This window comes from Cherax quadricarinatus, chromosome 97 (genome assembly GCF_038502225.1).
Source record: "Cherax quadricarinatus isolate ZL_2023a chromosome 97, ASM3850222v1, whole genome shotgun sequence".
In the NCBI taxonomy this organism is placed as follows: Eukaryota; Metazoa; Arthropoda; class Malacostraca; order Decapoda; family Parastacidae; genus Cherax; species Cherax quadricarinatus.
Window position 1 is genome coordinate 731,446 of NC_091388.1, and position 26,770 is coordinate 758,215.

The window sequence follows — 26,770 nt, forward strand, 5'->3', positions numbered from 1 at the left end:
GGGCTGTCACTGCCGACGAGCATGAAGCGAGTTGTGGCAGAGACGACTGGTCGAAACATCTGGGAGTTGTAACATCATACACCAGACTGCAGTGAGAGAGCTAGCAGTCAAAGTGACATCATCTTTGTGCAGGCTGCTCACTGAGGCTTGTGGCACGAGGCTGACACAGCGCCTGCCGACAGGGCTAACTGTGGCTTGACGAGTGTCATTCTCTCGGCAGTTGGAGTTATAGCAGAGGTTAGTCTAAGCATCCCCAGACTTGTTTCTCTACATATAACTGCATTCTGAAGGTCTGGAGGTGAAGTGAAACAAATCTTGATGGGAATCGTAGCAGGTACGATTCTGCAGAACATCACAAGCTACGAGCACAAAAGCTTTCTGTACAAGAGGGCTCGGTCACTCGGGGGCTGAGTAAATCACCTGTCAAATGCACTGGTCACACGGGTGACTTAGCACAGTGGTGCTACTCAGGTCTGGCTCAGACACACGGAAACTTTACACACACCGTGGTATATGCGGTATAACATGGCTTAACTAGCAAATGATACTTTTCTGTGCACAAAACTGACACTAAGACATATACTAAAATGTGAGAACACTGACTGAGAGGAATTAATTAACACACGGCATATATCTTCTCTCAATCTTCTCGACAATACTGAAATAATTACTAGAACACTCGATGTGACATGTGATGTCAGGCGTGATGTCGCGAGGTGGCGTCAGCAGCACTGTGACGTCAGCAGGCATCTCGAGGTGACGTCAGGCAGACATCGTGACGTCATGAAGTCGAGCAGCATCGTCGGTGACGTCAATGTGATGCAGGCAGCAGACCACAGCATGTGGCCTGGGACATCTGGTAACTCACGTGGCCTGTAGAACCATGTGACATCGCCCACACCCACGTGGCGTCGGGATCCACGTGGTGTCGTGATCTACGTGGCATGCTGATCCACGTAGCTTCGAGTGGCCTCTGGCACTCGGATACACAGCTCTGGCAATGAATCACATGAAAAACAGCAGAAAATGCAGCAGAGGGAGTGAGTAGTGGTGAGTGGTGTATGGTAGGCTGGTGAGGTGTGAGAGTAAAGCAGGGCGAGGCAAGGAGCTGCCACTTCCTCCTCCCACAAACACGTGGAGAAACTCACACCAGATGCAGAAATCACCACAAAATTCACCTCTGGCTTGCTGAAACAGCTGTGCTGAGCTGAACAACAACAGCAACATACAAGTGACGCTGAACACGTGACTTGAGAAACAGCATGAGACGCTGTAGCGTGGGGTCACAATTCTCGAAGAAATTCGGCAAATTTCGGCTAGATCCTGCTTGTACCTGTGTCTGGATGCTGAAACGTGCAGACATGGCTTCAGGATAACTTGTTGAGAGACGGATGCTTCTTGCATGGGATGATGAAGTGAAGATGACTTCATTCCTTCCTTCCTATCTCTGGGCAAACACAACTGCTGCGACCACCGCTTCCCACCATTTATAACGAGTTTGTTTAATGTTCTGGTAGTGGGGAGTAAATGATACACGTCTTCGGAGGCTTCTTACTTTATTGTTAAGTCGTGGTGGGTACACAGGCTTGTGTGTTGTGCCCATGGCCCGGGCAGGGCCATCCCACGAGAGAGAGCTAGGTGTAGACCTTGTATCTTCCTGCTAGGCCGCTGTGTGAGTTAGAGCGAGGCAAGGACAGGCAGGCTGCCGTGCCCACCGAGAGGCCTAGCTCCAGAGGGCAACACTTGAGTGGCGCAAAATATGAACTAAGCTGGCAGACAGCATGGGCTGTCTGTGCAGACAGTACAGGCTGTCTACCGACCCACACTAGTCCACTAACACCCAGGATGCGACCCACACCAGTCCACTAACACCCAGGATGTGACCCACACCAGTCCACTAACACCCAGGATGTGACCCACACCAGTTCACTAACACCCAGGATGTGACCCACACCAGTCCACTAACACCCAGGATGTGACCCACACCAGTCCACTTACACCCAGAATGTGACCCACACCAGTCCACTAACACCCACGATGTGACCCACACAAGTCCACTAACATCAAGGATGTGACACACACCAGTCCACTAACACCCAGGATGCCACGCACACCAGTCCACTGACACCCAGGATGTGACCCACACCAGTCCACTAACACCCAGGATGTGACCCACACCAGTCCACTAACACCCAGGATGTGACCCATACCAGTCCTCTAACACCCAGGATGTGACCCACACCAGTCCACTAACATGCAGGGTGTGACCCACACCAGTCCACTAACACGCAGGATGTGACCCACACCAGTCCACTAACACCCAGGATGCCACACACACCAGTCCACTAACACCCAGGATGCCACACACACCAGTCCACTAACACCCAGGATGCCACCCACACCAGTCCACTAACTCTCACGTACCCATTTTAAACTGATGAGTGAACATAGACAGCAGGTGTCTTATGGAAACACGTCCCTAATGTTTTCCAGCAGTACCGGAGGATATTCGAACCCCGGACCTCAGTGTGTGAGGTGAGTGCGCTAACGATCGAGCTACGGGACTCAGCAACTAGGTGACGTAAAGCGTCATACAATTTTTATCTTGTATTACGACATTCTTCTCGGTTACATACTTATTTCTCGTTTTTTATATATATATATTTTGTATTTATCCGTTTTCTTTATTCGTTTTTTTAAGGTATTATAATTTAAAAGTTCAGCCACTTGTTATTGTATTAGGAAGACCCAGTACTAGGAAGACCCTGTACTAGGAAGACCCAGTACTAGGAAGACCCAGTACTAGGAAGACCCAGTACTAGGAAGACGCAGTACTAGGAAGACCCAGTACTAGGAAGACGCAGTACTAGGAAGACGCAGTACTAGGAAGACCCAGTACTAGGAAGACCCAATACTAGGAAGATGCAGTACTAGGAAGACCCAGTACTAGGAAGACCCAGTACTAGGAAGATGCAGCACTAGGAAGACCCAGTACTAGGAAGACCCAGTATTAGGAAGACCCAGTACTAGGAAGACGCAGTACTAGGAAGACGCAGTACTAGGAAGACCCATTACTAGACCCAATACTAGGAAAATCCAGTACTTGACTCAGTACTAGGAAAACCCAGTACTAGTTGAAGATTGAAACACTTATACAACATATGGGAACCTTTTATAAGGAAACGTTTCGCCACACAGTGGCTTCATTAGTCCAATACAAAGTAGAAAGGCGTAAGGAGAGGAGGAGTTTGAGGTAATCAGTCCCTCAGCCTGGAGTCGATGTGTTCAGTCCATCAATCTTGTAGAATGTACAGCATGGGGTCGTAGACGTGGCTTATATACTGCAGTGAGGTGAGGTGAAGCAGGAGGAGGCGGCGTCATAGTGGATGGTACCACTATGACGCCGCCTCCTCCTGCTTCACCTCACCTCACTACTTCGACTAGTGGATGGTACCACTATGACGCCGCCTCCTCCTGCTTCACCTCACCTCACTACTTCGACTAGTGGATGGTACCACTATGACGCCGCCTCCTCCTGCTTCACCTCACCTCACTACTTCGACTAGTGGATGGTACCACTATGACGCCGCCTCCTCCTGCTTCACCTCACCTCACTACTTCGACTTGTGGATGGTACCACTATGACGCCGCCGCCTCCTGCTTCACCTCACCTCACTACTTCGACTAGTGGATGGTACCACTATGACCCCGCCTCCTCCTGCTTCACCTCACCTCACTACTTCGACTAGTGGATGGTACCACTATGACCCCGCCTCCTCCTGCTTCATCTCACCTCACTACTTCGACTAGTGGATGGTACCACTATGACGCCGCCGCCTCCTGCTTCACCTCACCTCACTACTTCGACTAGTGGATGGTACCACTATGACGCCGCCGCCTCCTGCTTCACCTCACCTCACTACTTCGACTAGTGGATAGTACCACTATGACGCCGCCTCCTGCTGCTTCACCTCACCTCACTACAGTATATAAGCCACGTCTACGGCCCTATGTTGTACTTTCTACAAGATTGATTGACTGAACACATCGACTTCAGGCTGAGGGACTGATTACCTCAAACTCCTCCTCTCCTTACACCTTTCTGGTTTGTATTGGACTGATGGAGCCACTGTGTGGCGAAACGTTTCCTCAATAAAGATTCCCATATGCTGCATAAGTGTCTCAATCTTCAACTTATCGGTTTTTTGAACTATATATCACATCCAGTACTAGACTCATTACTAGGAAGACCCAGTACTAGGGTCAGTACTAGGAAGACCCAGTACTAGACTCAGTACTAGGAAGACCCAGTACTAGACTCAGTACTAGGAAGACCCAGTATTAGACTCAGTACTAGGAAGACCCAGTACTAGACTCAGTACTAGGAAGACCCAGTACTAGACTCAGTACTAGGAAGACCCAGTACTAGGCTCAGTACTAGGAAGACCCAGTATTAGACTCAGTACTAGGAAGACTCAGCACTAGGAAGACCCAGTACTAGACTCAGTACTAGGAAGACCCAGTACTAGACTCAGTACTAGGAAGACCCAGTATTAGACTCAGTACTAGGAAGACCCAGTACTAGACTCAGTACTAGGAAGACCCAGTACTAGACTCAGTACTAGGAAGACCCAGTACTAGACTCAGTACTAGGAAGACCCAGTATTAGACTCAGTACTAGACTCAGTACTAGGAAGACCCAGTATTAGACTCAGTACTAGGAAGACCCAGTACTAGACTCAGTACTAGGAAGACCCAGTACTAGACTCAGTACTAGGAAGACCCAGTACTAGACTCAGTACTAGGAAGACTCAGTATTAGACTCAGTACTAGGAAGACTCAGTATTAGACTCAGTACTAGGAAGCCACAGTATTAGACTCAGTACTAGGAAGACCCAGTACTAGACTCAGTACTAGGAAGACCCAGTACTAGGCTCAGTACTAGGAAGACCCAGTACTAGACTCAGTACTAAGAAGACCCAGTACTAGACTCAGTACTAGGAAGACCCAGTACTAGACTCAGTACTAGGAAGACCCAGTATTAGACTCAGTACTAGACTCAGTACTAGGAAGACCCAGTATTAGACTCAGTACTAGGAAGACCCAGTATTAGACTCAGTACTAGGAAGACCCAGTATTAGACTCAGTACTAGGAAGACCCAGTACTAGACTCAGTACTAAGAAGACCCAGTACTAGACTCAGTACTAGGAAGACCCAGTATTAGACTCAGTACTAGAAAGACCCATTACTAGACTCAGTACTAGGAAGACCCAGTACAAAACCCAGTACTAGGAAAACCCAGTACTAGACTCAGTACTAGGAAGACCCAGTACTAGACTCAGTACTAGGAAGATCCAGTACTAGACTCAGTACTAGGAAGACCCAGTACTAAACTCAGTACTAGGAAAATCCAGTACTAGACTCAGTACTAGGAAGACCCAGTACTAGATTCAGTACTAGACTCAGTACTAGGAAAACCCAGTACTAGACTCAGTACTAGGAAGACCCAGTACTAGACTCAGTACTAGGAAGACCCAGTACTAGACTCAGTACTAGGAAGACCCAGTACTAGACTCAGTACTAGGAAGACCCAGTACTAGACTCAGTACTAGGAAGACCCTGTACTAGGAAGACACAGTACTAGGAAGACCCAGTACTAGACTCAGTACTAGGAAGACCCTGTACTAGGAAAACACAGTACTAGGAAGACCCAGTACTAGGAAGATCCAGTTATAACCATGAAGGTATGTTATCCTAGCACAAAGATATATAATACTAGCATTTACATTATCCTAACACTAAGATATATAATACTAGCACTTACATTATCCTAACACTAAGATATATAATACTAGCACTTACATTATCCTAACACTAAGATATATAATACTAGCACTTACATTATCCTAACACTAAGATATATAATACTAGCACTTACATTATCCTAACACTAAGATATATTTCCCTAGCACTAAGCTATATTATTCTAGCACTTAAATATATTAGAATTAACATTTGCTATGCTAACACCATGTTAATCCTAGCATTAAGATATATTATCATGTCATTAATATATATTCAATGAAGTATATTTTCCCAGCACTAAGATATTACAATTAAAGTATATCCTAGCATCAGTATATATTATCCTAGCACTAACTGGACGTGATTAACTTAGGCCAGTACGCGACTTGGACCTGTCTAGCATTACAGCAGGCCAGTAAGCCTGCTGCAGTGCTCCTTCTTTGTGTTCATAAGATTCCTCAAACCGGGACCATCGTGAAGTGTTCAGATCACGGAGCTTACGACGACGTTTCGGTCAGACTCAAACCATTTACAAAGTCACACTTTGCAAATGGTCCAAGTCGGACCAAAAAGTCATGGTAATAAGCTCCTCTCTCCTATGTACGGGTTATCTATGTGTTGTTCAACACACGGATTGAAGCTTCTTGTTCTTGATCAAGTACTAAGCTTGACTTCACCTTTCAGATCACAATTTACGAGTCAACGTGGGTATCGGTGAAGGTGTCGTGTGTCTCGTCTTCGCTTGCCTCCTGATGGTCGGCTTGTGCAAGGTATGACATTTACCCAGTTAATTATCCTTAGTGGATCTGCTTGTCAGTAATAACCCACATGAAAAAAACATGAGAGTGATCTGTATATTTCCATCCCCTTTCCAGGATCCTCTTCTGCTGCAGAGGATCCCAGAAGGGGATCAAAAATCGCTCAACGAACCTCCTGTGTTTGTCTCCAATGGTACTCGTATAGAATTCACGATATTTATTAATGGTAACTGAGCTGCACATAAGTATTACCTATATCTTAATAGATTTTGTGGATTTAAGTTGGAGAAATTCAGAATTACAGAGGAAATAGGGAAGTACCAGTTTGGCAGTAGAGTTGTAGATGAGGGGAATAAGTTGTAAGATATTAATTGTTCCTGATCCAACAACCATAAAGCCCCATAAGTGATAGCCATGATAATAGTGAGAGGCTGTTGATGCAAGATATTTATCTTATCCTAGTCAAGCTCTACCATTGAATGTAATAATAATTATATATGAGGCCATCCTTTTCCAATTATCGTCTCAATAGTCTCTCGAGTTTCATAGCATTTCTGGTATTTTCGTGCTAATGTGACCCACATTATGAAAATATATGGAAAAAATTTTTTCTTTGATCCTCAACACCGATAAATATTCTCAATTTTCTTTCTTGGACATTTTCTTAACGTGGGGATGTTTTTTTGTTTATACGGTTTGCATTTTCCACTCAAAAAAAAATCTCAAACATAATAGTTTACACTGTGTTCCTTCTATGTGTTGTTTACATACTGAGTTTCCATTGAAAGATTTTTATGAAACATAAATATACGAGTAGTGCGAAAATTTGTCTGGACTGCCTCCATGTGAGTCGCCTACCCTGGCAAGCTCTGTTGACGCCGAGCCCTGAGGTCGGTACCTCAGCCTCACAAGTGGCTTATAGGACAGATTTTCACAAATGACTGATATTGCAAGAAATCTCGCCTGCATGCACATGTAAAGGAATAACTTACTTGGTGTTGGAGAATGTGTCTCGGTCTTCAACCTCCCTAAGCTTTAGTCCCTGTGGAACTTCCCCTCAGAACCACGTGCAACCGGGAGCCTTAATTCTGGTCATGAACTGCCGGCTGCACAAAGAGCCCACAGCACGACTCGCCCACAATTTTTCCCCAGATACTGGCCAGGATCCTAAGAAAAATTGGAGGTCTTGTCTTACTGTATGGGCCTGACGGAGGAGGACATCTGCGGTACATTGAGGTGCCTCCACCAGATTTCCCCAGGTCTAATATGTGAAGACACGTGTGGGTGCCGCCTGCTGATCATGGCACTTGTTGCTCAGATGGTGTCTAGTCTTAGAAGAAAGGGCACTGTGGTCTCAAACCCCCATGCCCAGCATTCAAACTTGGGCTGCCAGTTCTCACTGGCTAACATAACCTAGTGTTTGCCTACATTATCGGCCTATTACTACCTATGTTAAGGTCTTAGGTCTACATTATTATTATCTACAGTTGCCTCAATAATCCTAATATTAGTGCACTAACAGTATAAGCTACCTACTTCTTCCCTGAAGGGTAAATCTATCAATTAAGAAGTACCTTCCAACCACCTTCGCCAACTTGGGTGAGTGTGCGTGTGGTTTGGGTGGGTGTAAGGGCCCTCAAACGGTGTGTTTTTCCCCGTTGGGACTTTTAGGACCGAATAAGTTCCAACATCCTCCTGCCGGCGAAGATAGGCGCTAAGTATAGATCAAGTCTGCCTCCCGCAGGCCCTCCCAGTGGGTCCTGGACTTGAGCGCCATTCGACGGGTCGTCCGGGAGCTCTGTTCGGTCAACCTCTGGTATAACTTCTCCTGTCCCGGTCCCACCGTGTGGACCTCGAGAGGCAAAAGCCTGTTTATGGGCCTTATGGTCCCGACACCATTCATTCTCACCTTCACCATTCTCAATCGCCCAGCCTTATCTGGCTGGGTCGACACCACCAGGCCTAGAGGCCAGTATGCCCTGGGTGCCTCGGATTCTACTAGCACCAGGTCCCCTTCACTCAGCGTCATTTTATTTGCCTCGGGGTCTGCACCATAGAAATGTTCTCGCAGGGCTGTCAAGTAATCCCTGCGCCACACCTGGTTCCATTTGTCCAGGATGTTCACCAGTCTGTTGTGACTCCTGCACAGTTCTTCATTGATAGGGGGGCCATCTGGCCCATAATAATCCTGCTCCTTGGAAGACTGGCTCAAAATTGAGGGGAAGGGCTCAATCCTCCTTCCAAACAGCATGTGATTGGGGGTGAGAGCTTCCTGCTCGTCAATCCCATTTTGCACATAGGTCAGAGGCCTGTTATTGACTCTTGCCTCTATCTCAACTAACACTGTCCTCAATTCATCAATGCTCACTCTCTTGCTGTACAAGACCTTCGAATGCACCTTTTGACTGTGCCCACCATGCATTCATAGAATCCCCCTTGCCAAGGTGCTCTGGGAACTACGAACCTCCACTCACACTCTGTCCTCTTCAGATATTCCCGTACTTCTCTGTTGTCCCTAAGATTCCTGAAAACTTTATCGGCCGCTCTGAAGCTCGTCCCATTATCCGAGATAATCAATTGCGGGCACGAGAATCTGGCTGTAAACCTCCTGAACAACTTCACGAAAGTCTCTGTTGACATATCTTCCACCAACTCCAAATGCATGGCTCGAGTAGTGGCACAAGTATACAAGCAGACATATACTTTCGTCTCCTGGGTTCTTCAACGTGATAGCCCCATTATAGTCTATTCCCACAGTCTCAAAGGGCCTGTCACTATGTACCCACTCCTGAGGCAGCGGTGGGGGACCTGGGTACGGTAGGGTCCTCCCATCGTACCACCGGCAGACAGTGCAACTCTATCACCTTTTTGATGGCAGCTCGGCCCTTCAGTACCCAGAAGTTCTGACGAAGACTGGTAAGGGTATCTCCAAACCCACCATGCATGGTCCTCTGATGAGCATCATGTATCAATAACTCTGGCACCCACCCCTCCTTTCCCAGTAACACGAGATGTTTGGCCCCATAACTGAACTCAGAGTTTTGTAGTCTTCCCCTGCATCTTATCAGCCCAGCATGATCTAGGAACAATCCCAATGAGTGGACAAATTTACTGTTCCCTGAGTCGCCGTCGGGCACAAGACCTGACATGATATCCTGCTGCCCTGCTGCCAGTAGCTCCAGAGCTCCCGGGAACCTCTCCCTTTGGTACTGCCATAACCAATATTCTCTGGGACCACGAGAAAGAACTGTCGACCCCGGCTTACCTTGTCATGCAGCTTCCTCACAAATCGAAATACCATTTCTGTGACTCCTGTAAGTTTCCTCCAAGAGGAGTAGCGTCTGGGGTCAAATAATACTGCATCGGGTTCCCCAACAAAATGTACTATGCTGCTGGTTGTTTCCCCGAATTTCTGCTCCAGCCAGCACTCCTTTGCTGGTAACCAGTCTGGGCCTTTGAACCAAATCTCGCTCTTACTCAGCTTTATGTGCGTCACCCCTCGGCTTATCAGGTCGGCTGGGTTTTGATCTGTAGGTACATACAGAATTGTCGACATTGACTGTAGCTCCCATATCTCCTTTACCCGGTTCTTGACATAGGGGAGCTTGGACCTGTCGTTCTGGACCCACTGTAAGGCCACCTCCGAGTCTGTCCATACATAGGTGTGTGTCGCCCTCAGGTTATGCAACACCTCCTTTACATCCCCAGTCTTGCTCCCAGCAACATCGCCGTGAGCTCTAGCTTTGGGATTGAGCAATCCTTCAGGGGTGTCACCCGCACACGGCTGGTGGCCAGATTGACCTGGTCCCTGGCCACCAAGTATGCTACTGCCCCCATAGGCCCTGGAGGAGGCATCACAGAAGACATGCAAGTCATAGTCTTGCCCGTTGCACACGAGGGACCTGGGGAAGGTGAACTCATGCAATTCGGCTAGAGCTTTGCTAACCAGATCCCACTCCTGGCAGACTGTTTCTGGCAGTGGATCGTCCCAACCTAGGTTCAGCTCCCAGGTCTGTTGCACTAGCATCCTCCCTCAAATAGTGATGGGTGTCAACAAACCCAAAGGGTCGAAGGCAGTCTGTACTTTGCTCAGCAAGGACCTCCTGGTCAGCTTCCCTTTCCCATCAGGTTTCCTCTTTAACCTAAGTCTGTCTTCCTTGAGTTCCCACTCCAGTCCCAACACCGATGTTACCTCAGGTACTGAGTAGCCAGCATAGTCACGTTCCACCGTGCCTCGCAACGTTGGATTGTTTGTTACCCATTCTCTCAAGGGCATGTTAGCTGAGAGCATCTCCTGATTAGATTCTCGGTAAATGCCCATCAACAGCCTCTCATCTGAGGTGTACCTTGTTGTTTCCTTAAAATAGGGTCTTCAGTAATTCTTTTAGTGGGCTGTTACAGTTTGCAAGGTGGTAGTCTATGGTGGCCTGCAATAGGAATGGTGAACTAGTGGCGCCAAACAACACCGCCGTGAATCTGTATCATACCCTTGCTCGGGCACCTCCCTGTTAGCCAACCACAAGAACCTCGTGTAGTCCCTATCTTGTGGCTGCAACCCAATCCATAGGAAGGCTTTGCTGATATCTGCTGCATAGGCATACGGTTCTGTCCTGAATCTCAACAACACATCTTCTAATTTCTGCGTCAGGGAGGCCCCTGTGAGCAGACAGTCGTTCAACGATGGCTCTCGGGGACTCGCCTGTGAGCTGCAGTTGAAGACCACTCTGATGGGAGTGGTTACTGATTCCTTGGTGACTGCCATGTGTGGAAGATAATGGGTGTTTTCCCCAGGGCTGGCATTGGGTACTTTCTCAATGAACCCGAGGGCCAGCTGTTCCTTAATAATGTCATCGTATTTCCCCACCAGACCCTTCTTGGTCAGGCTGTTCATCAATGAATTCAACTGACCCCGTGCCTTCTTGAAATTAGTGGGCAGCGTTGGGTGTAGCGGTTTCCATGGGAGTTGCACCCAGTACTGTCCGTCCTTGAACTGCACATGGTTCAAGTAATCTTGATACGTCTCTTCGTGTTCGGGGGGTGGCTGGTCACCCTTAATCCCTACTACATCCAGGTCCCATAGTTTATGGACTGGATCACTGTCGGCTATGTCGACTTGCGACTCTGGTAGATCTTCGTGCAGACCAATCTGCATCACCAGTACAGCCTCAGTCGCTGTAGTACTGGAGCCCTCCTTTCCCGGGGGCGCAGGGAAGTGAGCCGGTACCCTGACTCCTACGATGTACCCCACTGGAGTCCTGTACAGGCCAATACCCTTCGTGATAACCCTTCTCGTTGACACGAACTCGTCTTTGTAATCTCCTCCTTCCAAGATTCCTACATTACTAACGTTGTCTGTAGCAATGTCTAGCTCCACCAGCTTCACACCCAACTCCCACAGACGTTTGACTGCTGCAGCCAGTTCCTTAGTGGTAATGATATTGGGCAGCCTCTTCACTATCAAGGCTGAAATTTCCCGTTGATGCCCAGCTAATGTGACCGTCACATTGACAACTGGATAAGACCTCCGTGGGACCTGCCCACCAAACCCTTGCACCTTCATGTCAACCTTACCACCTGTCTTCAACTTCAACTAAGTTGCTAGACTCTATGTTATAAAGGATCTTTGTGCCCCAGTGTCGAAGAACAAATGGGTTGTTTCAGACTTCTTCCCATTCGTAACCACCGCCATTATGGTGGGCAAGGCCACCGAACCTTGAAACTGCTCACCAGAACAACCCCCCGGTGCCACACTCACCACATTCACCACTACTTCAGGCCTGTCCTTGCTCTCCTTAGCTTGTGCTGATCTGGTGTCATTAGGACACAGTGCACTGTGGTGCTTACCTTTTCGGCAGCCCCAACACTCATTGAGTTGGGCATTACAGTCCCTGGCAAAATGTTCTCCACAACACTTGAAACAGAGTCTCAACTCCCTTAGTCGTTGAACCCGTCGGTTATAGGTGGTGAAGCTCGAGCACCCTGAACTAGCGTGTTCTCCCTCACAAAACACGCACTGTCTCATACTGGCCATCTTAGTGACTTCTCCCTTGGCCCTGTGGGTGGAGGACTCGTCCTGGGCACAATAAGTGCTGACCCTAGTAGGTGGTGCTTTAGCTTTCTCTCTCGAATGTGTGGGGAAGTCGATCGACTTCACCTTGGTGGGCTATTTCTCCCCCTAACCTACGCTCAGGTGAGATACGAGATCACCCAACCCTTCAACAATTTGTTGTATCATGAACTAGTTTGTCCGATATTTCAAATGCAACTCGTGTACTGTAGTGCTAGCCAGTTTCCTCTGAATCACCTGACTAAGGACCCTTTTTGAATCATCCTCATCGTGTAAATCTCTGAAACTATTTGTCAAGTTCATAATTTCAATGCAGAACTTCTCTAGGCTTTGACGGTCATGTCGGCAAGCCTCTAGATCCAACAACCGATAAAGTATGGCCACCTTTATCTCTTCAGTATTGCCAAACATGTCCTTTAACTGGTCTTTGGCATGTTGGAAATTAGTGTCAGTAATCTGGTAGTGCCAGACCAAGTCTAGGGCTTTATCTTCGAGCTGTGATCGCAAATACTGCAATTTGACAGCATCTGCCAAATCGTTTCAGTCATCTATCTGGGCTTTAAACTGATCCCAGAAAGCAATGTACTCTGTTAGGGTTCCGTCAAACGTTGGTAAATTCAATTGGGGCAATCTGGGCAACATATTAACAGGCGTGTGGCTGCTCGGGGTACCCCCGGTATTCATCACCTCACTTGGCTTACTAGCCTTTAATGTGCTTAACTGATCTCTGCACGTATTAATCTCCTGGTGACAGTCTACATCATCCTTAGTGAATTCGTCGTGAGCTTGCCGAAGACTATCCTGGGATTCACCATCCTCAATAGCCTCTAGCTCATATGCTGAGAATCCTCGTTCATAGGCTTCCCATTTTTTCCCCAAACGCTTCAAGCAGTCTTGCAAATCATCGCAGTCTACTTTACTGCGTTGGCTAGTAGCCTTGCACCTGTTGCGTGTTCTGTTCAGATGCCCTTTGTATGCAGCCACTGATCGTTTTAATTTTGCTGACACAGAACCAGACTCTGTTGAGCTCTCATCTGCCATTGTCGAGATTTAATTAGGAGTGCGACACTAATTGTACTTTACTCAGCCCACCCCACAGCACGTCACGGTGTTAGGCAAGAATGAATGAGTCTCAAGGCTCCTCAACAAGCTCAACAATTCCCTTTATTATACTGACTCTACTCTGACTCAAATGTACAGTGTTAGCTCTCAAATTCCAATCGAAATGTGTATCAATATGAAATCTTAACCTAGCAATTTCCTGCACAATGTCAGCAAATAATTACTGGACTTAAGCTAATCTCTGGTACAATTTACAAATCCCACATTAAAACGAGTCAAAGACAATGAAAATCACACAAAAATGCAGTATACAAATTAAAAATCACTTGGTTAGCACAAATAAATTCAACAATTCAACTTGTGAAACAGTAAATAGTGTGTGTAAACAGCTTGGCCTAACTGTGCCCAGCTTACTCAGTCTAACGTGGATGGTTGGATAAGGTAAATCCTAACCTAACTAATGTGCCATAGCCTAAACCTGGCTTTAGAACTCACTGTAAATAATAACTAGTTTAAATCTGTCCTAGCTACTGTAACTGTTGTAAATATTGCACAAGCCTAGTCTAACTGTGGCTACCTTGCAAATCCACTGTAAGCAATTAGCACACAAGTCTCCTACTCTGGTTTACTTGTAATAACTGTAAATAATTAAATTCACAAGCTTCTCTAGCCTGCCTGTAAATTACTGCAAATAACAGCTTCTGTGTATAGTCAGCTTGGCCTAGCCTCTGTGTAACTCTTGGCCTGGGTGCTAACTTAACCTCTGTTCAACTGGGCGTCTACACTGCAAACTAAACTGTTTACAATCCTAATGGCGCTAAAGCTAACCTATGACACTGAGCTTGACTCTATCATCATTACTGATTCTATGTCATCATTGAAGGCTCTTGACTCATATAATGACTCCAATAACATGCTCATTGGAGAAGCCAGGTATAGATACTCAAAAATCAGGGACAAAGGAATTAATGTACAATTGGTATGGATCCCATCACACATTGGATTACTCCTTCATGATAAAGTTGATATGTTAGCCAAGAAGAGTACCCAGAAGGAGAATGTAGAATATAACTTTGGTATAACTGTGTCTAGCATTAGGAATAATATTAGGAGAGAAGTAAATAATGAAAATGATTGCTATAGGAATGTAGTTGGAAGCCTGAGTAGATCTATAACCCACAATGATAACATGAATGTAGATAAGTATGTTTATGGAGCAACGTGCAATGTGAACACTGACTGATGTTGTAGTGGCCAGGCTTAGTCTTGGTTACAAGTACTGACTGATGTTGTAGTGGCCCTTCTTAGGCTTGGTTACAATAAGGCCCCGCTTTACGGCGTTTCGCCTTACGGCGTTCCGCTAATACGGCGATGTCAAATTATGACAAAAATTTGCTATACGTCAAGCGGTCTTTCAAATACGGCGCCCCACACCCGGTTTGTTTACATTTTCCGTGGCCTCATCTATTATGTCAGGAAACTTTCCAAAATTTCAAGTGTTTTAAAGTTACTGCATATTTTATATGTACTCTGATAATTATACTTAAGTGTACCTGTACTTAAATATACTTACACACTGTGCTGGTGTGCAGGTACACATTAAAATTGCTAAGTCTCTCTCTACTCATGACGCCAATACTACGTAAAAATAACCACTCTTTGGCACACTAAATGTCTTATTTTACATCAATATAGGCATTTTCATTAATCCATCTATGATATTTTCCTCAAAATTATATATGAAACCCATTACATAGCATATAAACATGATACATATACTCACAGAATAAAAATTTATGTAAATATGAGATTTGTTTACAAAGCAGCTGTGTAGGTAGTGTCGGAAGAATTACGTTTTCTCTAGTCAAACTGGGGGGTAAGTGTAGAAAAATATTCTTTTCGTATGCCTTTACTTCATTCACTCTAAAAATGGTGTGTTGCTGTTTGTTTATTCTGAACTAACTTGTACAACTTGTACACAATGTAAGAGTATTTGTATTGCGAGGTAATTATTATAATAAAAGAAAATTGAGGTAAATGTTTTACAAAATCTTACAAATGAACTAAAAGTAGACACATATTAATATGCATTTATTTCGCCTGACCAAGTGATCGTCCACTACCTGTTCAGTTTGTGTTCTTACACTGTCTCAACTCTGTATCTCGTTCTCTCTCTCGTTTACTCTTTCGTTAACCAGTTGGCTCTCATTGACGATGGCGTCTAAGGTTAGCTGTAATAAAAAGAGAAGTCGTAAGCCTCTTGCTTTCAGTGCCAAGTTAGAGGATGATGGTGTGCCATTCTGATTTTATTCAATAAACACCCTGCCACTCACCTCTCACACATTAATATTAATATTTTAAGGTAAGTAATAAGTGTACTCTGTGTGTATCTTACCTTTTATTGTGTTGTTAATGCCTATTTCTACTGCTAACTTAATATAAGTTAGTGTAAACTTGTTGTCTGGCATTTATTGCATATTTTATATGCTCTGATAATAATACTTGTGGAGCTGTGTGGTCCCGGGTGGAGGGACAACATTACGTTTTCTCTGTTCAGCCATCAGAGAAAACGTGTATGAATCTGCGTTTGGCCCAGCCACTCCCTCACTCCGCTTTTGTTTACAATTTTCGGCATGAATTATTCATTACTTCTACCTTCGTTTATGATGGCATCTAAACGTAGTTGCTACAAATGATTAAATTCAGTGAACAAGGCATGTCGATGTTAATAATATGGATTTGGGCCACAGTGTAGGTAGCCGGTAGGTGTAGCCCAGGCGGGCTACACCTACCAACTACCTACACTGACTTCCTACAAATAAATACTACTAAATAAATACTATGTGTATTTTACCTCTCTGGGATGTTTTAAATATCGTATATTAAGTATGAGACGGGGAGCCAGTGCTACCTACACCTGGGTACCTGCACCTGACTTCCTACAAGTAAGTACTACTCGCCTCTCTCCCTACATTAAGATTACAAATACTTTAAGATAAGTAATGAATTTACTGTGAATGTATTTTACTTTGTGTGTTTTTAATGCCTAGTTCTATTACTAACTTAATATAATTTAGTGTATACTTGTTGTTTGGCATTTATATGCATTTATAAATGGAACAAAATGGCATTCTGCCTTCCAGCGATGTCTGCTTTCCGGCGACAGCCTGGAACCTAACCCGCCGTATAAGTGGGGCCCTACTGTGCTTCTGGCAGTTTGGGAGACACACAGATGATGATCAAACTAAATGTAAATTATGTGATCAGGCATATGGTCACTGTCACTGTCTTGAACACTATGTGCTTAATTGTCCACTTATTGAGGAATACAGAGACAGACAGTACAATAACCTATGTGACATGTCAAGATATCTTATTAATGAAAATAAGATACCAGATATACTAAGCAAATTTCCTAAATTTGCTTGTAACAGATAAGGGAACTATAGATATGTAGATATAAATCCATATGTATTCCTGTTAACCCTTTGGGGCCTAGTTCCTAGGCCTTTTGTGTATCCATATGCTCTTGCGCTACCGTCCACAGGATGGATATAGGGTGCACAATAAACTAGCCACTTCGGTGGCAAAATCTAAAATCTGTTAAACTGGTTCCTGTGACCTAGCTATGTTAATTTTAACTTAGCTATTCCACATCATGGTTCAAAGGACCACTTGCGAAAATTTGTCTGGACTGCCTCCATGTGAGTTGTCTACCCTGGCAAGCTCTGTTGACACCGAGCCCTGAGGTCGGTACCTCAGTCTCACAAGTGGCTTATAGGACAGATTTTCATAATATTGCAAGAAATCTCGCCTACATGCGCATGTAAAGGACTAACTTACTTGGTGTTGGAGAATGTGTCTCGGTTTTCAACCTCCCTAAGCTTTAGTCCCTGTGGAACTTCCCCTCAGAACCACGTGCAACCAGGAGCCTTAATTCTGGCCATGAACTGCCGGCTGCACAAAGGGCCCACAGCACGACTCATCCACAATTTTTCCCCAGATACTGGCCAGGATCCTAAGAAAAAATGGAGGTCTTGTCTTACTGTATGGGCCTGACAGAGGAGGTCATCTGCGGTACGTCGAGGTGCCTCCACCAGATTTCCCCAGGTCTAATATGTGAAGACAGGTGGGGGCGCCGCCATGCTCCGATGGTGTCTAGTCTTAGAAGAATGGGCACTGTGGTCTCAAACCCCCATGCCTAGCATTCAAACTTGGGCTGCCAGTTCTTACTGGCTAACATAACCTAGTGTTTGCCTACATCTTCGGCCTATTACTATCTATGTTAAGGTCCTAGGTCTACATTATTATCTACAGTTGCCTCAACAATCCTAATATTTGTGTACTAACAGTATAAACTACCTACTTCCTCCCTGAAGGGTAAATCTATTAATTAAGAAGTACCTTCCAACTACCTTCAATTCGGGTGAGTGTGTGTGTGTGTTTTGGGTGGGTGTAAGGGCCCTCAAACGGTGTGTTTTCCCCAGTTGGAGCTTCTAGGACTGAATAAGTTCAAACAAGTAGGTTGATGGTGTCAGATTTCTGTGGATGGATTTCGAGATGGAATAGACGAGGCTTCGGAGCATCTTCATCTGCATTCTGTATTTTCTCGGATAACTAGCTAAGCCTTACCTCACTTTATGAGAAGTCTCTCAGAATCCAGTCACTGTACTTACCACCCCCAGTACTGTAACATCCTCACTCATCCTTCAGAGTACAGGTACTGTACTTCCCACCTCCAGTACTGTAACATCCTCACTCATCCTTCAGAGTACAGGTACTGTACTTCCCACCTCCAGTACTGTAACATCCTCACTCATCCTTCAGAGTACAGGTACTGTACTTACCACCTCCAGTACTGTAACATCCTCACTCATCCTTCAGAGTACAGGTACTGTACTTCCCACCTCCAGTACTGTAACATCCTCACTCATCCTTCAGAGTACAGGTACTGTACTTACCACCTCCAGTACTGTAACATCCTCACTCATCCTTCAGAGTACAGGTACTGTACTTCCCACCTCCAGTACTGTAACATCCTCACTCATCCTTCAGAGTACAGGTACTGTACTTCCCACCTCCAGTACTGTAACATCCTCACTCATCCTTCAGAGTACAGGCACTGTACTTCCCACCTCCAGTACTGTAACATCCTCACTCATCCTTCAGAGTACAGGTACTGTACTTACCACCTCCCGTACTGTAACATCCTCACTCATCCTTCAGAGTACAGGTACTGTACTTCCCACCACCAGATAAGTCTCCCCTACTGCAGCTCTCGTCTTCGTTTTCTTCTTCAAAGTCAGAAAGTAACATTTGATGGGGTAACATTGTTATTTCGTTTCCTATGTTGATAAAAGTTTTATTAAATGCAAAAATTTAAAATAAGGTGATAATAGTTATAAACATATTAAATGAAAAATTAGTAATTCTTTTCTTAAAGTTTATATATATTATAGATAAGAATTTACTTATTTTATATATTATAGATAAGAATTTACTTATTTTATGTCAGTTTATTCAACATATTAAAAGAGTACCTGTGAATTTAAAAAAAAAAATGGCTTGGGGACGGATGGTCCAGGGAGATAAGGGGGTACTTGTGCCACTACTACCCTAAACTACCTAAGAATTTACTCCCGTACCCACGACACTAATCAAACCCAGCCCCACCCACTCATATATTTGTCCAATCTTTTCTTAAAGGTACCCAAGATCCTAGCCTCTATCACCCTACTGGGAAGACTGTTCCACGCATCTACAACTCTGTTAGAAAACCAGTACTTACCTATGTCCTTTCTAAATCTTAATTTATCTAAATTAAACCCTTTATTTCTGGTTCTTACCTGGTTCGACACCCTCAGTACTTTAATATCACCCGTGTTTATGCCCGTCATCCACTTATACACTTCAGTGATATCTCCCCTCATTCTACGCCTCTCCAGAGAGTGGAGATTTAAGGCTTTGAGTCTATCTTCATAAGGGAGGTTTCTTACACAGTAAATCATTTTAGTCATTCTTCTCTGTATGTTCTCTAATGAGTCTATGTCCATCCTGTAGTAAGGGGACCAAAACTGAGCAGCATAATCTAAATGAGGCCTCACTAGTGATGTATAGAGCTGAACATTAAAATGGTATAAAATACCGACAGGTTGTTAGATAAGACACATAGGCAACAGTTAGGTATCTTTATTTCGAAACGTTTCGCCTACACAGTAGGCTTCTTCAGTCGAGTACAGAAAAGTTGATAGAAGCAGAAGAGACTTGAAGACGATGTAATCAGTCCATCACCCTTAAAGTTTTGAGGTGGTCAGTCCCTCAGTCTGGAGAAGAGCATTGTTCCATAGTATGAAACAATATGGAGATGAAGTGACAGGATGGAGCCTTACATAGCGCCAGGAGGTGAGACGTAGGTCACTAGTAGAACTCAGATGTTGGGAGGTCAGGTCCCTCTCAAATGCAGCCGTTCTCACTAGTAGAGGTAGTCGAAGTTGATTGTAGGTCTGTACCAAGATACCCTTCTCCAGACTGAGTGATTGACCACCTCAAAACTTTAAGGGTGATGGACTGATTACATCGTCTTCAAGTCTCTTCTGCTTCTATCAACTTTTCTGTACTCGACTGAAGAAGCCTACTGTGTAGGCGAAACGTTTCGAAATAAAGATACCTAACTGTTGCATATGTGTCTTACCTAACACATGTATAGAGCTGTAAAATAACTTTTGGACTTCTGTTACTTATACTTCTTGAGATAAATCCAAGTAATCTGTTGGCCTTGTTGCGCACACTAAGGCACTGCTGTCTTGGCTTTAGATTTCTGCTTACCATGACTCCCAAGTCTTTTTCACATTCTGTATGACCAAGCTCTACTTCACCTAGATTATAACTTCGAGGGTTATTTTCATTACCAAGGGCAAGTACCTTACACTTATCCACATTGAACTTCATCTGCCATTTTTCAGACCAAGACATTAATTTGTCCAAATCGTCCTGGAGTTCATTGCTATCCTCCTCAGAGTGAATTATACGGCCTATCTTTGTATCATCAGCAAACTTACTCATGTCACTAGTAATCCCTTCATCAAGGTCATTAATGTAAATTATGAACAAGAGAGGGCCTAAAACTGATCCTTGTGGAACGCCACTAGTGACTAATCCCCATTCAGATTTCACTCCATTAATGGTAACTCTGCTTTCTATTGGTAAGCCATGCCTCAATCCATGCTAGAACTTTACCTCCTATACCATGAGCTGCCACTTTTCTTAAGAGTCTCTTGTGAGGTACTCTATCGAAGGCTTTACTAAAATCCAAACAAACAATATCATATTCTTTATCACTGTCAACTGCCTCAAATGTTCTATTGAAGAACGTCAGTAAATTTGTCAGGCAGAAACGACCTCTCAGTCTGGACCATAATCTTTAATGGGGGTGGACTGGTAAGCCAGCGGAAGTCCTCGGTCGGATGACCGAAAGGTCCAGCTGTGGGTCGTATGACTAGGACCCACGTCAGGAAACACTTTTCCTGTTTCCTGACAAACATTTTAAGTTTATAAACCATATCTCGGGCGGGGATTTTTATAACACGCTCACCGCAAGTTTAATCCCGCCAGTAGTATGTTAGTTCGCAATCGTTTCATTACAATATCCAGAGTTATACGTTTATCGCAAAAATTATAACGTTACAACAGTAACCGAATCTGCATGACAGTGTCTTCCATTGCAGACACTGCGAGACTCCAGGCAGACATTGCAGACACTGCAAGACTCCAGGCAGACATTGCAGACACTGCAAGGCTCCAGGCAGACATTGCAGACACTGCGAGGCTCCTGGCAGACATTGCAGACACTGCGAGGCTCCAGGCAGACATTGCAGACACTGCGAGGCTCCAGGCAGACATTGCAGACACTGCAAGGCTCCAGGCAGACATTGCAGACACTGCAAGGCTCCAGGCAGACATTGCAGACACTGCAAGGCTCCAGGCAGACATTGCAGACACTGCAAGGCTCCAGGCAGACATTGCAGACACTGCAAGGCTCCAGGCAGACATTGCAGACACTGCAAGGCTCCAGGCGGACATCAACCAAATCTTTCAGTGGGCTGCAGAAAACAATATGAAGTTCAACGATGAGAAATTTCAATTACTCAGATATGGTAAACACGAGGAAATTAAATCTTCATCAGAGTACAAAACAAATTCTGGCCACAAAATAGAGCGAAACACCAACGTCAAAGACCTGGGAGTGATCATGTCGGAGGATCTCAATTTCAAGGACCATAACATTGTATCAATCGCATCTGCTAGAAAAATGACAGGATGGATAATGAGAACCTTCAAAACTATGGATGCCAAGCCCATGATGACACTCTTCAGGTCACTTGTTCTATCTAGGCTGGAATATTGCTGCACACTAACAGCACCTTTCAAGGCAGGTGAAATTGCTGACGTAGAAAATGTACAGAGAACCTTCACGGCGTGCATAACTGAGATAAAACACCTCAATTACTGGGAGCGCTTGAGGTTCCTAAACCTGTATTCCCTGGAACGCAGGAGGGAGAGATACATGATTATATACATCTGGAAAATCCTAGAGGGACTAGTACCGAACTTGCACACGAAAATCACTCACAACGAAAGCAAAAGTCTCGGCAGACGATGCAACATCCCCCCAATGAAAAGCAGGGGTGTCACTAACATGTTAAGAGACCATACAATAAGTGTCAGGGGCCCGAGACTGTTCAACTGCCTCCCAGCATACATAAGGGGGATTACCAATAGACCCCTGGCAGTCTTCAAGCCGGTACCTGACCAGCCGGGCTGTGGCTCGTACGTTGGATTGCGTGCAGCCAGCAGTAACAGCCTGGTTGATCAGGCTCTGATCCACCAGGAGGCCTGGTCACAGACCGGGCCGCGAGGGCGTTGACCCCCGGAACTCTCTCCAGGTAAACTCCAGGTAACTGGTAAGCCATCCAAAGGACTTGGTCAGATGACCGAAAGCTTCAGTGTCGGCAACACTTGTCCAGTGCCCTGAAGGATCTTTCCTAATCTAACCTTCGCCACAGGATATATGCGTCTAGATGTGTACGTTTCTCAGTGTATAAATGCTAAGATTTAACGTTAATACATTAAACAAAGATTAGAATAGTCGATGGAATGATTGTGCAGTCTTTCTGGTCATTATATATATATATATATATATATATATATATATATATATATATATATATATATATATATATATATATAATGTGTGGACCAGGTGTTTACAGTGAAACATATAAGTGAACAGTATTTAGATAAGGCTAAAGAGGTCTTTGTGGCATTTATGGATTTGGAAAAGGCGTATGACAGGGTGGATAGGGGGGCAATGTGGCAGATGTTGCAAGTGTATGGTGTAGGAGGTAGGTTACTGAAAGCAGTGAAGAGTTTTTACGAGGATAGTGAGGCTCAAGTTAGAGTATGTAGGAAAGAGGGAAATTTTTCCCAGTAAAAGTAGGCCTTAGACAAGGATGTGTGATGTCACCGTGGTTGTTTAATATATTTATAGATGGGGTTGTAAGAGAAGTAAATGCGAGGGTCTTGGCAAGAGGCGTGGAGTTAAAAGATAAAGAATCACACACAAAGTGGGAGTTGTCACAGCTGCTCTTTGCTGATGACACTGTGCTCTTGGGAGATTCTGAAGAGAAGTTGCAGAGATTGGTGGATGAATTTGGTAGGGTGTGCAAAAGAAGAAAATTAAAGGTGAATACAGGAAAGAGTAAGGTTATGAGGATAACAAAAAGATTAGGTGATGAAAGATTGAATATCAGATTGGAGGGAGAGAGTATGGAGGAGGTGAATGTATTCAGATATTTGGGAGTGGACGTGTCAGCGGATGGGTCTATGAAAGATGAGGTGAATCATAGAATTGATGAGGGAAAAAGAGTGAGTGGTGCACTTAGGAGTCTGTGGAGACAAAGAACTTTGTCCTTGGAGGCAAATAGGGGAATGTATGAGAGTATAGTTTTACCAACGCTCATATATGGGTGTGAAGCGTGGGTGATGAATGTTGCAGCGAGGAGAAGGCTGGAGGCAGTGGAGATGTCATGTCTGAGGGCAATGTGTGGTGTGAATATATTGCAGAGAATTCATAGTTTGGAAGTTAGGAGGAGGTGCGGGATTACCAAAACTGTTGTCCAGAGGGCTGAGGAAGGGTTGTTGAGGTGGTTCGGACATGTAGAGAGAATGGAGCGAAACAGAATGACTTCAAGAGTGTATCAGTCTGTAGTGGAAGGAAGGCGGGGTAGGGGTCGGCCAAGGAAGGGTTGGAGGGAGGGGGTAAAGGAGGTTTTGTGTGCGAGGGGCTTGGACTTCCAGCAGGCATGCGTGAGCGTGTTTGATAGGAGTGAATGGAAACAAATGGTTTTTAATACTTGACGTGCTGTTGGAGTGTGAGCAAAGTAACATTTATGAAGGGATTCAGGGAAACCGGCAGGCCGGACTTGAGTCCTGGAGATGGGAAGTACAGTGCCTGCACTCTGAAGGAGGGGTGTTAATGTTGCAGTTTAAAAACTGTAGTGTAAAGCACCCTTCTGGCAAGACAGTGATGGAGTGAATGATGGTGAAAGTTTTTCTTTTTCGGGCCACCCTGCCTTGGTGGGAATCGGCCGGTGTGATAATAAAAAAAAAAATAAAATATATATTATATATATATATTATATATATATATTATATATATATATATTATATATATATATATATTATATATATATATATATATGCGGATATATGCAGAGAAAGATCGCAGACAGCAGGACTCGATACTGCTACTGGGAACGGTCAAGATTCCCAGGCAGCGTTCTTATCCACTCAGCCATGAATGCCACGTAAGCTGGGCATGCGTGCAACATTGATATAAAAGTCGCTTGATAGGTCAGGACATACAGGAGGAGATTTAAATAGCTTGATTGCATGCTTGAGGCTGACGTGCCCAGGCTGGGGAAGAAACATGGCTTGCGAACCAGGCTGCCCAGCATACCACAGGTCGTCCCACTGTGTAACTCTTCAGTAGGATAGTGTAGCAGCATACCACAGGTCGTCCCTCTGTGTAACTCTTCAGTAGGATAGTGTAGCAGCATACCACAGGTCGTCCCTCTGTGTAACTCAACAGGATAGTGTAGCAGCATACCACAGGTCGTCCCTCTGCGTAACTCAACAGGATAGTGTAGCAGCATACCACAGGTCGTCCCACTGTGTAACTCTTCAACAGGATAGAGTGTAGCAGCATACCACAGGTCGTCCCTCTGTGTAACTCAACAGGATAGTGTAGCAGCATACCACAGGTCGTCCCTCTGTGTAACTCAACAGGATAGTGTAGCATCATACCACAGGTCGTCCCTCTGTGTAACTCAACAGGATAGTGTAGCAGCATACCACAGATCGTCCCTCTGTGTAACTCAACAGGATAGTGTAGCAGCATACCACAGGTCGTCCCTCTGTGTAACTCAACAGGATAGTGTAGCAGCATACCACAGATCGTCCCTCTGTGTAACTCAACAGGATAGTGTAGCAGCATACCACAGGTCGTCCCTCTGTGTAACTCAACAGGATAGTGTAGCAGCATACCACAGGTCGTCCCTCTGTGTAACTCAACAGGATAGTGTAGCAGCATACCACAGATCGTCCCTCTGTGTAACTCAACAGGATAGTGTAGCAGCATACCACAGATCGTCCCTCTGTGTAACTCAACAGGATAGTGTAGCAGCATACCACAGATCGTCCCTCTGTGTAACTCAACAGGATAGTGTAGCAGCATACCACAGGTCGTCCCTCTGTGTAACTCAACAGGATAGTGTAGCAGCATACCACAGGTCGTCCCTCTGTGTAACTCAACAGGATAGTGTAGCAGCATACCACAGGTCGTCCCTCTGTGTAACTCAACAGGATAGTGTAGCAGCATACCACAGATCGTCCCTCTGTGTAACTCAACAGGATAGTGTAGCAGCATACCACAGATCGTCCCGTAGAACAGTCCACTTGTGTCCTCCCCATGTAACTTAAACAAAATAGGCTAGCCACACACTGGCCGGTTTATAATACTGACAACGGAAAACAAAACGCAATGCATTGTAACGCGATCGTCTATTGACAACGTTTTGCCCCGTCAGTGGGTTTTTCTAAGTCACAAGCAGATCTGACTTATGACTTGATAAAACCACCATCATGACTCACGAAATCGTAATAACACGATTGTAAACAAACCAGGGAACGGGTGGGGTTTGAATCCATTGCTAGTGGGTTTTCACCTCACCCTTACCGTGGTTTAAATAAAGCCCAGTGTGTGGACTTTGTCAATAACATTAGCGTCTCTGTTTCTCCAACAGTACAACCCAGTGCTGACGTGGCTGTGGTTGTTTAAAGCCCTGGCCGTGGTGGTGGTAAACACGTACTTCCTGACGGGGTGGTTGCTGCAGAGATCTCGCCACTACCACCAGTTCTGGGACAGACATAACTACGACCAAGATAATAACTTCCTGTTGGCCAGCGCATGTCTCACCGTCATCGAGGTCTTCATTATGTTCGTCTTCTGCTGTGTTGCCGGCTCCTTCACCTACAAGGTGGGTCAGTTATGGTAAAACTCGTCAGAGGGACCAATGTCTCGTGAAGCGGGTCTGACATATGATGAACCGTCACTGGAGCTTCGGGCCATCTGAACAGGGACGTCTACAGGCTTACTAATCCATCCCTTACTAATCCATCCCTTATTAATCCATCCCTTACTAATCAATTCCTTACTAATGCATCCCTTACTAATCCATCCCTTACTAATCCATCCCTTAGTAATCCATCCCTTACTAATCCATCCCTTACTAATCCATCCCTTGCCATTGTTGGAGCAGTTGTGCACTTGCTACGTCTTGATTTAAGTGTTATCCAACGTTAATTAGCTCTACAACCAGTAATATTTATTCCTACCAGTACATAATACAGTTTAAACAGACATCGGTGACACAGTATACACAAAGTCCCTGGTAATGCAGAACATTTCGGGTAAATTAGGTTAATTTTGTCCCCAGGACACCACCCACACCAGTCGAC

General features: G+C 45.0%; 1 protein-coding gene across 2 annotated transcripts in view; it reads left to right on the top strand.

Moving 5' to 3' along the window:
* Window positions 1–26,770, top strand: part of LOC128704981 (uncharacterized) — a 119,355-nt gene that overhangs the window by 54,314 nt on the left and 38,271 nt on the right. For both annotated transcript variants that reach the window (XM_053800193.2, XM_053800194.2), the window contains exons 4-5: window positions 6,491–6,576; window positions 26,056–26,289. In XM_053800193.2, the coding sequence (XP_053656168.1) occupies window positions 6,491–6,576; window positions 26,056–26,289 (320 nt within the window). The remainder of the gene's footprint in view (window positions 1–6,490; window positions 6,577–26,055; window positions 26,290–26,770) is intronic.